The following is a 16,406-nucleotide window of genomic DNA, read 5'->3' on the forward strand; positions in this document are numbered from 1 at the left end:
CAAAATGACATGATGTTTAAAAATGTTAAGCATTTTAGAATTGGAATGTTCTTGATAACAAGGATTAAAGATTGCCACACCTCCAAAAATAAACATATATACTAGTTGCTTTATCTTTCCAATAATTTACCTATAAATTAAGGTATATGGCATTCCTATTCTTATCATAGTGATTGCTACGAGGTTCCGCAGTCGCGTGGAATTTTGTATGAAAATTTCTTTATCCCGAATTCCATATATATAAAAAACAATCTGGTTGTTGGGTTTGTAATCAACTTGATATTCTAGCCGGAATACAGAGTACGCGACTAAACATTTGAAAGCACAAGAGCGCTTAAGTTTTCCTACCAAGTTACTTTCCTAAGAATAAGGATTTTGAGGAAATTATCCTCGTAAGTCCTATCACAATACTTACTTACTTTATTTATACAATTAAAAGATGATTTTTTTTTTGTTTTCTTAAGGGATACATTATTAATCAAAGATCCAACATCTTTTTATTCGTAATGCGATCTTTAAGAAATAAATGGATGTATCTTTTACGGTTCAACTATGCATAAGAACGAATGTGGTTCTATCACATCATTCTAAAAAGATTTTCTTCCACTGGATGAACAACTTGGGGAATAACAAAATCTGGTCCTCTAAATAATGTTCATTCGAACGCTAAACCTTTTTTTCTTCTAATGTTATATCATTTTAAAATTAAATCTCATTAATTTCATTCATGATAAAATAGAGATTACATGGTCTTGAAGAACATCAAGATCAAAGATCGAAATATAATTAAAAAGTACTAACAAAGAGTAATTCGTGAAGAGAAGTAACGAACTACCACCAAGAGTACAAGCAATACGAAAATTGAAAGAATGGTTTTGGATTATGATCCAACCATTTTGATAGGGTTTTTTTTTCTTAAAAAAAGGATTTTCTCATAACAATATGAGAGTAATATGCTCAAAGTCTTGAATATCGATCCTCACACTTGAACTTCCACCTAAAATCTCCATTGAAATCACCAAGAAGCGCCATGAGAGCGCATAAAAAATCTCTGTAAAGGAGAAGACATAAACAAAAAGGTAAAAAAAAAACATCCCAAAAACACCATATTCCGAATACTACCATAAAAAGGTAAAAAAAAAATAAAAAAAAAGTAGTAAAATATTCGAAATTCACTCTCCTTATCTATGAGAGGCTAATGCGAGTTGAAACTAAAACACGAAAAATCTTCTCCACTTGCTTAAAAAGTTAAACCGCGAGGTTTTCCCCCAATTCTCTTCCTATAATTCCCGCCGCAACTACAAAAACAAAACTCTTCAGTCAATATATCTGTATCCGGATTGAAATTTCATGGTACTTTCAGATCCGTAGTAATTACTAAACTCTTCATTTTCTTATTTAGGGTTTTCTAATTTCCATTCACCATAAACCCTGAACGAACTGTTTAGCGTTCATCTTGATTTTACCAGATTTTTATCATCTTGATTTTATTGGTTGAGTGCTTTTGATTTCCCTCAACAAGACCTGCTGGCTGGAGTGTTGTAAAATGGATGATGACAATGGTGTAAGTGGCGTTAGTAATACGAAGCGTGAATTGGATTCCGATGATTCTGAGTTGGCTGCAAAGAGATCCAAAATTAGTGAGTGCTCGGAGAAAGAAGAGGAGAAACAAAATGGATGTGAAGAAGTGAAAACAAGTCAGTTGGTGTTATTAGAGAAGAACGATGATTGCCAGTCTGAGTCAGTAAATGGAGGAATTGTAGGTGATAATAATCAGTCAGTAAAGGACAATGTGTTATCTGATCAGAAGAGCTCGATTCCGGTTACTAAGTTGCCGTGTACTATAGAAGCAGATGCAGCAGAAGATAAGGGTTCTAGGCATACCATGGAGGATGCATCAGTTGTACTTCTTGATGCAAGCTTACAAGTTCCTGGGAAATTGAGGTTCTCTTCTCATTCTTTTGGTTGTTTATACTTTTGATTTTTTGAGTGTGGCTGTTACACTTCATGGTGCATTGTCTGTTCTGTAAGCTTTCTGGTTGGGTTGTATTTTATGTTTGAAGTGCTATGTGTTGCCGATATTGTTATTTTACTGAATAGATTTAACTTCAGTTAGTTAATATAGTCGCAGTTTGATTTGTTTGATGAAATTTCTGACAGATGTGCTCATTTTGCCATATATGATGGGCATGGAGGTCGATTGGCTGCTGAATATGCTCAGAAGCATTTACATGCAAATGTTCTTTCAGCAGGATTACCACGTGAGTTGGTGTGTTTGCCTGTTCTTTTTTTTGGTTTTCTTTCACACACCCCTATTTGTAAAAATAGAAAAAAGAAAAGGAAAAAGGGTTTACTTGACCATTGACTCACAAACTACCGAACAACAGATATTTGGTGCATGGTTTATAAGGTTTATTCATATTTTGCTTTTGTACTTGCAGATGGATGTAAAAGCTGCAAAAATGGCCATCCTTGGCGGTATGATTGCTTACTTGGTTTAGTTTTAGAGTTTATTTGAAGAATTGTTTTCGTATATCTCAAAGGACGTATCTTTTGGTTGTTTACAATTCTTGTGTTAATCACAGATCAACAAGCTCCCCATCTTCATAAGTTTCACAGTTATGGATATTTTTCGTATCTGCTTGTTGTCACTCGAAGGCGTCATACTTCCCTCTGTTTGTACAGGTTTCCGGCGGACTGATGAATTGCTTCTTCAAGAAAGCACTGCAGGTACTGCTAGTTTGGTTAGATTTTGGGCTAACTGCAACACAAGTGGCTATTATATGTGAACATGACACATAGCTAGCAGTTATTTGTAGTGTAGGTTTCCATTTTTTTTGCGCCATCACACATATTTATGTTATTCATGCATCTCCTTTAGTTCATACCTTCTCAATAATCTCCTGTTGAAAGCGGTAGAATCCACATTTCTATGGTTGATTGAGATGTAAAGAAGAACTGATTTGTTTATGCTTCATGAATGTAGTTTTCTCTTTACACATTAGATATACATACTTAATAGCATCAGTTTTACAGGTTTCGTCATAATTTTTGTATAATCATTTCAGGAGGATGGCAAGATGGAGCCACGGCTGTCTGCGTCTGGGTTTTAGGGCAAAAAGTAAGTGTTGGACTGTCATCAATGGCACCATAATGTTACTGGTTATCTGTACTGCTAAAACTTGTCTGTACTGAACATTAACTTATGATCATTTTCTGTAGGAAGTAAAGACATTTAATTTTTTCAGAATCCTTTTGAAGAAACAGTTACTTATACTGAATTTTGTTTAGGTTTTTGTTGCCAACATTGGAGATGCAAAAGCGGTGGTAGCTCGATCATCTTCAGTAAATGACTCACAGAGTCATTTGGATGGAGCAAATCCGTTGAAGGCTATTGTTTTGACAAGAGAACACAAAGCTATCTATCCCCAAGAACGTACTCGTATTCTGAAGGTATATACAGAACTTTACATGTTTGCTGTGTACAGGTTTGGGATAGCTGAATAAAAATTGCTCTTATAGTTATTTTAGTGAGAATTTTTAATTCCTTCACTATTTTCTAGAAATCTTTAAAATGTTACTGGCTTGACAGCCTTGACTACTCCAATTTAGCTTTCTTCAATGCCCTATTTTGGGATTATACATAAAGTTTGGCCAAATGATAACTTGATGTGCTGTGGCTGCTTCCTCTTAGATTTATGTTATTTTTTTTATAGGCTGGTGGTTCTGTAAGCTCAAATGGACGGTTGCAGGGGCGCCTTGAGGTTTCCAGGGCCTTTGGTGATCGCAATTTCAAGAAGGTGCCAAAGCATTTACAAATGTTATTTAAAGCACTTGCAATTGTTTTTCAAAGCACCCAGCCTTCAATTCAAAACTTTCTCAGTGTTGAATCTGGTGTCATTTACATCTGGATGTCAAAATGGGATTGTGCAGTATATATGTCTATCCTGTATCAGTAGAAATGCGTGGGCTATCATGGCATTTTAAAACATTGGCCCTTGTTAGGGTCTCATTGTTGTAGTAATGCTTGAATCTTATCCTGTATTACTTTTAAATGCTAGCTTTATGTCTTGCAGGTCGGTGTGAGTGCAACCCCAGATGTTCACTCGTTTGATCTTACAGAAAGAGATCACTTCATTATTCTTGGCTGTGATGGTTTATGGGGGGTATGTGTTGGATTTGGTCAATTAAGATGGGCATCTTCATGTTTGTGCTTGCTGATTCTCTCTTAACTTCATTGATCTTTCTTTCTGTTAATTTACTTTAGTCTCACTTATGTTTTTAACAGGTTTTTGGAGCAAGTGATGCTGTTGATTTTGTTCAAAAGCAGTTAAAGGTAACATATCTCCTGTGCCATGACATAAGGGTTGACGACGGCTAAAATTTTCATTTACATATTACGATCCCCGAAAACTTTACTGTTTAGATTGATGTATTAGTAATCTTGTCTGGGTTGTTTTTACACTTGGGGATACTAAGGATCGCAGTGTGATGTCTTGCACATTTTATGGATCTTTATGTGTAGTTCAGTTAGGGAAGTGGATATTGAGTACCTTAAATTTGTTGTCAGTTGCCGTTATTAGAATATTTGCGGACACAATATTTTCATTTTCATAACTGTAAGAAAAATGCTGTCTCGTTCCCCTTCATCATAGTCATAGAGATGATCCGAGATAAGAACATTCCTATATCTTCAATTAAAGATTTTCTTCTTTTTCATGATAAAGCATACTTTCCTTGAGCTCTTTGGTACTGATTAGCTGTCTAGTGCACCTAATTTTGTTGTTGATTGGCAGGAGGGCTTATCTGTTACTGCAGTGAGCCGCCGTCTTGTAAGAGAAGCTGTCCGTGAGCGACGCTGCAAGGATAATTGCACGGTCATTGTTATCGTTTTCAAGCACCACGTGTGATTGGTATGAACTCTTTACTTCCAATTTTAGAGGAACCTTTGTACTGGTTATTTCGTAGCTATAACCATAAGACTTGGCAATTCCCTGAAAACTAAAAAAAGATGTATCGATTATTGACAGTAAATATCAGCTGTGAATCTCAAAAACCTTTTGAAATTGTTTGGTTAAGATGTATGAGCCATCTTTGATTTATCTTCAGTAGATTTTGCCTGTGATAAAATTGATTCTAATGCTTTAGTCTATTCCTGGAAATATTCTTGAGTCAACTAATGCTTTAGTCTATTCCTGTAATAATGACCTAAGGTAGATGTTTGACTATCTCAGCAGGAAAAATTCTCCATGTATTTGAGACCAATAACAGCCTAAGGGGACTTGTTATGTACTTTCTTGCTACCAGTTTTCCCAACAAAAGCTCTGGATATTTTGGTAGGATCGCCATAGTGCGATACTACTTTATTAGGTGCCAATTATTTAAACCTTGAGGCTCTGTCTCGAACCGCCAGTTGTTGACAGTAGAGATAACTGGTTATGTATGAATGTGTCTTCCTTAGGTTAACATTTTTTACATCGGCCAAGGCTCATTATATTATTGGATTCATGTGAAACCGTATTAACCATGAACTCCATGAGTTCCCAAGTCAGACATGTCAATTTCCTATTAATATATTCACCCAATCAAGTGATCTAGAATTCAGTAGATGTCTTAATAAGAACTCCATTTAAGGTAGTAGACAATGACACTGTTGGTAAATCAAAATGACTGGAAATTGGTTTTGGAGATCTTGTTCACTTATAGTATTCATTTTACCAGTTGTTAAATTAGCATTGTCTTTCTAGCTGGCTAATATTTAATATCTGGAGTTTTTCTTAGTATCCGCGTTTATATGATAGTGATTGTTGTCTATAGTATCTCCAGTTTCGTGGTACCAATATCTCAGGGATATCGTAGGGCATATAGAAAGGCTGTACAATTTTGTACCCAATGCTCCAACACCTGAATAAAAAGTGTGAAAGATTTCACAAATCAGATCCAATTAACAATACAAATCTCCCTCAACAAACCCTCAAGCCTCAAATCAAAATCGTACCAGAGAGATTTGATATGTTTTCGGATACTTTAAAGTGTACCTCAACAATATATGATATGGTTGATTGTGCCTTTATTCCGATCCTGGACCATATTTTTTGCATTTCAAGTTCGAGTCGATTAGGTTGTAAAGATTTCTTTTGCTAATATTTGATTATATGAAATCTTAAGCAAAAGATACTGTCACTAGTAATGTTAGGGCTCCTAAAAATTTTGATCCTTAACAAGTCACCACATTGGTTGACTCTAAACATAAGATTGCAGAGATATGTCAGTGATGTCACAAGACAACTTGATTTCTTTCAAAAAGGAAAAAACATCATTACTTCATCATCGCTATTGTTTTTTGTTTTGTTTTTGAGCCATCATCTCCAGTTTAAAAAAGTCTCTGTTTCTATTTTACTTTAGTTCGTACTCCCGTCTGTTACAGTAATCTAGAACAACAGATTTGTTTATGAATAATTTTGTTAGAATATTCTCATTGTTTGCCAAATTGCAATTTCCGTGCATAAAGTTGACAAAGTTAACAGGTTCATGAATAATTATCCCATGTTATGCATCACTATTAGCATCATGTGTTGAATGAATAAGCATGGACTTCCTTCATTTCAGATTGTGTAAGATGCACTGCTTTCACCCATATATTAGGGCTTACAGGCTTGGGTACATGTATCACACTAGCGTCATATTTTATTTGTTTTTTTGCTTGATTTTGGTTTTGGCAAGTTGGAATTACGGCTAACTTATGATGATATGATTACATTTCATCCATTATCTGAAAATGATTGGAATCGGAGGTTGCCGATTCTTGTTTTCACCTAATCCTTGAAACCGCGGCCTATATCACACCAAACCTGTTTCAGAATAATCTTACACCACAACTGGAACCTGTTATGCTTATTCTGATTCTGATAAATTATAGTATAATATGGTGGTTTAGAAAATGATGCTCTTTCGAATGTCTTGATTAACGGATTTGATCCAAAAAGGCATCTTTAAATTATTTTTCGGTTAATTTGGTGTATTTAGATTAACTGAATCTCTTGCAATCACCAGTTTGAAAAAAACAATTTGTGTTCTTGATTATAAATGATTTTAATGACGCTGATGATTATGATTTGTGATTGGTTTGTTATAATATAAACCTCTCTCTTCCTCAATGCATGTGCTTTTACCTGTTCATAGGTTTTTGTTAATAGAAGATTAACAAAAAGATCCAAAATCTAAAGCATATAGACCACATGTTAAACTTGATTCCTTCGCTTATACTTCACCAACTTGATTGCTTCAGTTTTATAACACAAAACTTGATCTATCTGTCTTATTATTTAAGTTAGTTGGTTAGACCTAAGTTCTAAACTCAAGGCAGTAGATCGAATCGGAACCTAGAACAGGTGTATTATATACCATTCACCAAATTTCCTTTTTTAAAGGGATATACTTGGTCGAATATACTTGGTCACTGATGGAATGTGTATATTGGTTTTTCATCTTAGGAAAGTTCAGTTCAGACTTGTAATACTGGCAAAACCATGTTATGAAGCATATACTGTGAAATGGGTGAATTCATGGAGTAAGATGTTGTTTTGAACTATTCATAATACTGTACTTGATATGCCCAATAGCTTCAGGCTGAATCACTGGGAGGAGAAGTGCATCTGGAGGCTAACTCCGACCCTAATAGAATATTTCTAAGATTTTTTGTCCGCGCCTTTGAAGAATAACTATCATCTGATTCTCAGTGGAGCTCAATCAAATAAGAATGCTTTTGATTGTGCCTCTTAAAACCAGGTGTTGTATGACCAGGAGGCTTTGAGGGTCTTTTAGGCTGTAAGCTGTAATGAGTTTTGATTTCACCCCTCATGAATACAGGTGCTCCATAAATAAAAGGCTTTTGTTAACTTGTATTTCTATACGTGTTAAGATTTCATAAAAGAATTATTTCATTGGAAACTACATCATATAGGAATTGTTATGGTTTTCATTAAAAACAACAAATCTTGTTTCCAATTCAAAGGATTACAGTTTTCAATGCAATAAAACTTTTCAATGCAATAAAACTTCTAGTGCAAATGCTTGTTATTTTTAGTGAACCTTAACGGGTGTACAAATGAGCAGATAAAAGAAAATAAGAACGCCATTTAACTCTGTAAGAATCTACTTTTGAGGGTCTAAACTCTAAATTATATCTTTACCAGATATCCGTGGATTGACAAAATAATGAAAAGTGAAAATGAATTAACAGAGACATATATTCCAAAAAATAAACCATGTTTTAACTTGGACTGAGGTGGATTATTAGATTATAAAAAAAGGCTTGGTTCTGATAATCCATCCGGGTTTTAAAGCACCGTATGTGTGACCATTTTGATTTTTTTTCCCCTCTAATTGGAAATGCAAAATCCCATTTTCAGCGCTGCATGTGGAGCCTTGTACTTGCACAACGGCGCAATGTAGATTTGCGTTATTTTTTTTTACTTAACGTGGACTAAACAAGTGATCAATCATAATTAAGGTCCAAATCTGCAATTATATGGATGATTGTATGAATGAGAGAGAGGTGGGGACATGAAACATAAAAAAAATGATACTAGGGATAAGAGTTTGGGACATGCCCTCCTAAGAAAGACCTGTCTAACATGTCCTAATTCAAATTTGTCCCCCAACGAAATTCAGTCCCACTAAACTCGATATTGCTATAGAGATTTACATGTAAACACTCAAGATTTTAAACACAAGAAAAGATTGATGTCATCCATGAATAGAGTATAGTATTCATGCATGATTGAATGAATAAAATACATTAATATTTGACAACTAATTTTGCCACCTTAATGTATACTAAAGTCATACACAAGTATGTGTATATAAGTATAGCTAACCTTAGTTGAGAGCAATAACAGCAAACCAAACAAGAAGCTACTTGAGTTTGAGAACTAAGTTTGTTTGATCATCAAAGGAAAAATAGTTACAAAGATGTCGAGATCATTGTTGTCATCGTCATCCGAAAAGATGAAGTTTCTAACAGCATTGATAGCTCTTCAGTTTTGTTATGCAGGGTTTCATATTGTCACTAGATTTGCATTAGACATGGGTGTTAGCAAAATTGTTTACCCTGTCTACAGAAACATTATTGCTCTCGCTTTGTTATCTCCCTTTGCTTATTTTCTAGAAAAGTGAGTAGTAACTTTACTTAGCAGCTAGTTTGGTTCCTTGTTCTTTTTTCATTTTCTCATGTGTTGTTAAATTGAGTAGTAATTTTATTTACTTGTTCTATTTTTTCAGGAAGGAAAGACCACCAATCACTTTTCATTTCCTAGTCCAATGCTTCCTGCTTGCATTATGCGGGTAAGCTAGAGGAATTTGAGATGACGTTTTTCATTTCCATGTGTGCAAATTTTGAACCCCCTCGCGAGTTTTAAGTTTTATCTTTCTTATGTTTTTAGGATTACTGCTAATCAAGGATTCTACATACTGGGATTATATTATGCATCACCAACATTTGCATCTGCAATGCAAAACTCAGTTCCTGCAATTACTTTTGTAATGGCTGCAGCTCTAAGGTAACAAAATAAACTTAATGATCTTCAAGGATTTTTAATTCACTATTATAATCCTCCAATGAATACTTACTCCTTTTTCGCTTGTGTCTTTAGACTAGAGAGTGTTAGCATAGCAAGAAGAGATGGAATAGCAAAGATATTGGGAACAATAGCAAGTGTAGGAGGTGCCATGGTCATTACTTTATACAAAGGACCTGCTCTTTTGCACTCAACATTATCACCATTTACAACTTCATCACCAATTGAGAATCAAAACATAGTGGATTTGTCATATCAGAATAAGCAACAAAATTGGACATTGGGCTGCCTTTTCCTGGTTGGTCATTGCTTCTCTTGGGCTGCTTGGATGGTTTTTCAGGTAATTAAGCTTACCTAGTCATTTAGTATAAATATCCGAGATTTTAAACACGCAGGCGGATACTGAATTTGAATCGATATTTCTTTAACAGGCTCCAGTACTGAAAAAGTATCCAGCAAAACTTACAGTGACTTCATTTACATGTTTCTTTGGGTTGTTGCAATTCTTGGTCATAGCAGCTTTTGCTGAGACAGATATTGAAAAGTGGAAGTTTCAATCTACTGGAGAGCTTCTAACCATCCTTTATGCTGTAAGTATCCCCACATACCAGTATTCCCTATAATTATTTATATATCTTGTTTCCTTTAATTAATTAATTAATAAATAACTTAATCTAATTTAATATGTTAATTTTTTTTAAAAAAAATAGGGAGTGGTGGCATCAGGACTGGTGCTTTCAATTCAAACATGGTGCATTCATAAAGGGGGACCTGTTTCTGTTGCTGTGTTCCAACCATTACAGACAGTCTTAGTGGCTATAATGGCTGCCCTTGTACTTGGTGATCAATTATATTCTGGAGGGTATGTCTATAATAATATTAAACAATATGAATGAATTAAATAGTATTTCATATTAGACTAATTGAGTTTCATATTGATGCTAACTTTTACATTTTGCTTCTTCTTACAGGATAATTGGAGCAATCTTCATTATGATTGGTTTATGGCTAGTTTTATGGGGAAAGAAACAGGAGAAGAAATGGGAGAATAGTACTGACAATGACAATGATATAACAAAAACTCTTCTGGATGAAGAAAGCAGGGGAAAGATGGAGAATACAACTGCAATTTCATGTGAAACTAAGTGATGAAATGTATTTTCTCCGTCGTTTAAAAATTGCTGCTTTCAGTCACTAATTTGCGGGACAAATTAACACCATAGTCTCAAAGAAAATGTAAATGTAAATGTTTGTTTTCTTTTGTGTTTATATAGTATAGGGAAATTCATTTTATTTGGTTAATTACAATGAAGCTCGTCATGAATGAAGTTTTTAGATTTACCTCTCCAAGTTTCCTGCTATTTTGAGTTACACTTGATTTATATTTGGCCATTTCAGTCCACCATCGCTTCCTATGTTAACTAAATCGATAATTGTAGGTTGGCTTTTGTTTGATTTTTTTTCCTCCAACTCAATCAACCCGTGTGAATTTAATTTATCCGGATACAACTCAAAATTATTATTAATAGATATTATTACATGAAACTAGTTGGAAGCCTAACAAGCTAAGTTCCAACGACATACTACTATATTAATTGAACAGGTTGTTGTGTTAACCTACCAGCGAGCCTCATGAATAACCTTGCCAAGGGGAGCCGAAGCGGATGGGGGGCGAGATTGTGTCACAAGGGGGGCAAACTAACACTACCTTCCATGTTAATTCCTGCAATATTACGCCATTGGGGACTCGAACCTGGGACCTCCTGGAACGCATCAAACTTTGGGAAACGGGGATGACCAGCTAAGCTAGGGCCCGTATCCTGTTTATGACCAAAATTCGAAAACAAAAACAAGTAATTATGGAGAAGTAATTAGGTGAGCTAACGGAGAAGATGGCTGAGATGACATCAAATCAAACTTTGTTAATTGAGAGGATCGACCAGCTTGTGGAAAGCAAAGCAGTTGGGAATAATGAGGGACAAAACTAATCAAAAGGAGGAGGTGAGCGATTCTATTTTTCCAAGTTTGATGGATCTGATGTAGAAGGTTGGCTCTTTAAGGCTGCACAATATTTTGAGTATTATGAAATACCTGCGAATCAGAAAATCAAGTTGACAACATGTAATTTAGATGGTAAAGCTTTACAATGGTATACGTGGTTGAAGAGAACTAAACCTGTAGTTACTTGGGGGATGCGATGTGGTTCTGGGAGTCCAATGGTTAGAAACGTTGGGTCCCATAACTTGAGATTTCAAACATTTAACCATGGATTTTAAGAGGGATGGTGAACGTATTCGACTAGAAGGAGATAAGAAAAATAAAGTAAAGTTAGCCAACATCAATAGCATCCAGAAACTCTTAAATAAAGGATCAACTGGGTTCTTTTGCAAAATCAACCAATGTTCAGAAGCACAAATTAGTCAAGAAACACCAGGGGAGATACAAGAATTCATTGAAGAGTTTGGTGAGGTGTTCTCGGTACCCACAGTGCTTCCACCTGTGAGAAGCCATGATCACCGCATAACGTTACAACCTGGGAGTGCTCCAATCAATGTACGACCTTACAGGTACGCACATTACCAGAAAGGTGAGATCGAAAAGATTGTTAAAGAGTTGGTAGACTCAGGACTAGTTAGGCCAAGCACGAGTCCTTGCTCTTCTCCTGTTTTGTTAGTTAAGAAAAAAGATGGCACTTGGCGTATGTGTGTTGATTATAGAGCTTTAAACCAGGCTACTATCAAGGATAAGTTTCATATTCCAGTCATTGATGAGTTATTAGATGAACTACATGGAGCTTTATTCTTTTCGAAGCTAGATTTAAGATCGGGTTATCATCAAATTAGGATGTATGAACAAGATATATACAAAATAGCTTTTCGAACCCATGACGGACACTATGAATTCCTAGTGATGCCGTTTGGATTAACTAATGCTCCATCTACATTTCAACATCTTATGAATGATGTGTTCAGAAATCAATTAAGAAAATCTGTCTTGGTTTTCTTTGATGATATTCTGATCTATAGTCCTACCTGGGAAGCACATTTATTGCACCTTCGTGAAGTATTCCTGATATTAGAAAGCCATCAACTTAAGGTAAAATTAAGTAAATGTTATTTTGGTACTGAGAGGGTTGAGTATTTGGGTCATATCATCTCAAGAGGAGGAGTGGAAGCTGATCCTAGCAAGATACGGGATATGTTGGACTGGCCGTTACCAAGAACTGTCAAGGAATTACGAGGATTCCTAGGTTTGACAGGATATTATAGGAAATTTGTAAAAGGTTATGCTAATATTGCAGCACCACTTACAAAATTGCTAAAAAAAGACGGTTTTTTGTGGACAGATGAAGCAACAAACGCATTTGTTAAATTGAAAAGTGTAATGACATCCACACCCGTGCTAGCATTACCTAACTTTACAAAGACCTTCATTATTAAAAGTGATGCTTGTGGAGTAGGAATAGGTGCGATTTTGATGCAAGAAGGTAGGCCAATTGCTTTCACAAGTAAGCCACTTGGACCTCGTCATATGGGTTTGTCAACTTATGAGAAAGAGTTGTTAGCAGTAGTTCATGCGGTTACTAAATGGAGACCTTATCTAATTGGGAAAAGATTTCTTATTCGGGCAGAGCAACAAAGTTTGAAGTATTTTTTGGATGCTAGAGCTGTAACACCGGCACAACAAAAATGGTTAACAAAATTATTAGGCTATGTCTACGCGATTGAGTACAAGAAGGGATTGTCTAACAAGGTTGCTGATGCACTTTCTCGAAAATTTGAAAACGGTGAAATTTGTTCCGTAACTTATGTTAGTTGTGCTTGGATGGAAGACCTATTGGCTGAACTAAAAACAGATCCGTGGATCACAGATTTCATCTTTAAAGTGAGTCAGCCTTCTTTTGGCAAGAATAACTTTACCGTACGAGATGGTTTAGTTTACTATAAACAACATCAACTAGTGATAAGTCCTACTTCAAGATGGAAGGCACTACTACTAGCTGAGTTTCATGATTCTCCAATTGCTGGTCATGCCGGATATTTAAAGACAATAAAACGTTTATCTAAGTTGTTCTACTGGTCTAGAATGCATAAAGAGGTGAGAGATTACATTGCTTGCTGTGATGTTTGCCAAAGGAATAAATATAGTACTCTTTCTCCAGCAGGATATCTTCAACCATTGCCGATTCCTACTACAGTATGGACAGATATATCCATGGATTTTGTTGAAGGGTTGCCAAAGTCTAAAGGGAAAACTGTGATTCTTGTAGTGGTGGATCGACTAACTAAATATGCCCATTTTCTTGCATTAAAACATCCATATACAGCCACATCGATAGCCCAGAAGTTTGTAGAAACAATCATCAAACTTCATGGATTTCCTCAATCTATAGTTTCTGATAGGGATGTTGTATTTACAAGTAATTTTTTGCAAGAGTTGTTTCGCCTACATGGAACTCAGTTAAGAATGAGTTCCTCCTATCATCCGCAAACCGATGGTCAAACTGAAGTGGTTAACAGATGTTTGGAAGGTTACTTACGGTGTTTCGCTGGAAATAAACCAAAAGGATGGTCATCTTGTTTACCATGGGAAAAGTATTGGTATAATACATCCTATCATACTTCAACTAATACTACACTGTTTGAGGCTTTGTATGGCATTCCTCCTCCGGTATTAGCAACTTATTTACCAGGAGAAGCGAAAACCACAACTTTGGATGAGGCAATAACCAAGAGGAATGAAGTTTTATCAATGCTTAAAGATCAACTTCAAGTGGTGCAGAATAAAATGAAGCTAAGGGCATATGAAGGACGTCGGGACGTTGTATATCAAGTTGGGGATTGTGTGTATCTGAAGTTGCAGCCATATCGGCAAAATTCTAATGTGCAAAGGAAGAATCAAAAATTACCTCCACGATATTTTGGACCTTATAAGATTTTGGAGCGTATAGGACCTGTGGATTATCGATTGGACTTGCCTAAGGAGTCAAAGATACATTCGGTATTTCATGTATCGTTTCTGAAGAAGGCTTTGTTTCCTAACACAGTTGTTGGGGATAATCTACCAGAAGAAGAAGATGAGGTTGATCCAGTAATCTCCATGGTTGAACTGATCCTTAAGGTCAAGGAAAATCTTAAGGGGGAGGGAATGATAATAAATCCCCAATTACTTAGAATTCTTAATTAAAATTAGGGTTAGGGTTAGAAATCCCTAAATTCTCTTGTTTTAGGCATTAGTTTATTTTTGGAAATTGTTCTGTTATGTTTTAAGAATTTTATTTTAGATTTCTAGTTATAGAAGTAGTTTCATTTCTAGGTTACCTTTCCTTAATTTTATAGTTCAGTGGCCTATATAAGAAGGTCTAGTGTTATTAGTTTGATTATCTATGAGAATTGTAAGTTTGTTCTAAGTTTTTGTGTTCTTTTAAAGTCTACTTTGTTGGCCGTAGGTAAGAACTATTAAGTTTGTTCTCCTATACCATTAATTTTTACTCAAAATTATTATAAAGTTATAAATTTATTTTGAATTATGGCAAATATGCGCTTAGTGAGTCACATGCAATTTTGTACCTTGCTTAAATATTTCTGAGTTGGATGTATAAGCTAAGTTAGGCATTAAAGACATAAGAAAAATTTAAGAATCAAATGATTTGATATCTGACTCAAGTATAATTAAAAGTTAAATCCGGTACAGACAAACAAAATATTAGTTATAGCTTTAATAGGTATTGGTGTTTGTTTTTGTGGTGCAAGGTGCATTTACATACATTTTATCAAAGAACAAGGCTATGTTCATTTTTTAGAGTCATAAGCCTTGTATTGTGTCTAGTTCGTCTGTTGTTATTTTTAGATAATCATCTTATCTTTTATGGGGTTGTAGCAGAGAGTTTACATGATATCATAATCAGGTTTACATATGTGCATTGAATTGTTTATGTAAGAAAGTATTGCTTTAGCTATTGCTACATTGTTTTGTTGTTATTTCCTAAACACCATATTACATATAGCTTTCTATGACCGGCCAGCCAGACTAGTGTTGCACAATGATTGCGCATTACAAAGTAGCCGGCCAAGTCAGTGTCCGACAATGATTGCGCGACACTGCATAGACTATCAAGTGCTAAAGATAGAAAAACTCTGCAGGGACAGTGAAGCGCAAAGGTGGCGCTACACTCAAAGGACATTGGCCAAGTAATGAAACTTATTGGCCGACATAATGAAGCTTCATTGAGGTAAAGGCAAGGCCAAAGTGCCAAGATGTAACATGCGATGTTGACATTGATGCATATCCATGGAATTGAGTTGGCCCAAACTCAAGGATGATACAAGTGTGTGGAATAGGCCAAATAGTTGGTACACACATTAGTTCAAGGCTGGTCAAAGCTTGAAAAATGCAAACAATCTAGTAATGCAAGAGTAGCATTGCTATTATCAAGCAAATTGGCTAAGTGAAGAATATGACACCTGAATAACCAGAATGAGCTTGAGGAGTTGGTCTTGATAATTGAAGCACAAGGGTTTATCGTGCATTGACTTAGAGCAAGAAGGCTGCAAGGCCTAGATGGCCGTGTATTGGATCAAGGCCAAGTTCAGAAAAGCGCATTTGTTGTGCAATATGGCTCAAGTGACGGTATGAGTTGGTTAATAGATTCACAAGCGTTCCAAAGGTGTGAGACAAGATAATACAGTTATAAGAGAAGTTTATAAGCGCGGGAGAGTGTTTGTAACTGCTTTGGAACAAGTATTGAGTGTTGGCCCGAGTTTAAAAATAAATTGACTTAGTTGGCACTTTATAGGCGGTTATGGAACTGCTCCATGGGACAGATGA

The 16,406-nt window shown here is 35.6% G+C and overlaps 2 protein-coding genes across 2 annotated transcripts; both read left to right on the plus strand.

Moving 5' to 3' along the window:
• Nucleotides 1-1,228: 1,228 nt before the first annotated feature.
• LOC113282167 (probable protein phosphatase 2C 8) lies at nt 1,229-5,108 on the plus strand. Its single transcript, XM_026531118.1, has 10 exons — nt 1,229-1,944; nt 2,161-2,269; nt 2,442-2,478; nt 2,686-2,730; nt 3,069-3,121; nt 3,292-3,453; nt 3,717-3,800; nt 4,077-4,166; nt 4,289-4,336; nt 4,797-5,108. The coding sequence occupies exons 1-10, from the start codon at nt 1,547-1,549 to the stop codon at nt 4,908-4,910; spliced, it is 1,140 nt and encodes a 379-aa protein (XP_026386903.1). The 5' UTR covers nt 1,229-1,546; the 3' UTR covers nt 4,911-5,108.
• A 3,806-nt stretch (nt 5,109-8,914) lies between these two features.
• Nucleotides 8,915-10,915, plus strand: LOC113277625 (WAT1-related protein At3g18200-like). The gene is made up of 7 exons (XM_026526671.1): nt 8,915-9,173; nt 9,283-9,345; nt 9,444-9,560; nt 9,654-9,918; nt 10,010-10,168; nt 10,289-10,440; nt 10,550-10,915. The coding sequence occupies exons 1-7, from the start codon at nt 8,974-8,976 to the stop codon at nt 10,725-10,727; spliced, it is 1,134 nt and encodes a 377-aa protein (XP_026382456.1). The 5' UTR covers nt 8,915-8,973; the 3' UTR covers nt 10,728-10,915.
• Nucleotides 10,916-16,406: the final 5,491 nt, after the last annotated feature.

This window comes from Papaver somniferum, chromosome 5 (genome assembly GCF_003573695.1).
Source record: "Papaver somniferum cultivar HN1 chromosome 5, ASM357369v1, whole genome shotgun sequence".
In the NCBI taxonomy this organism is placed as follows: domain Eukaryota; kingdom Viridiplantae; phylum Streptophyta; class Magnoliopsida; order Ranunculales; family Papaveraceae; genus Papaver; species Papaver somniferum.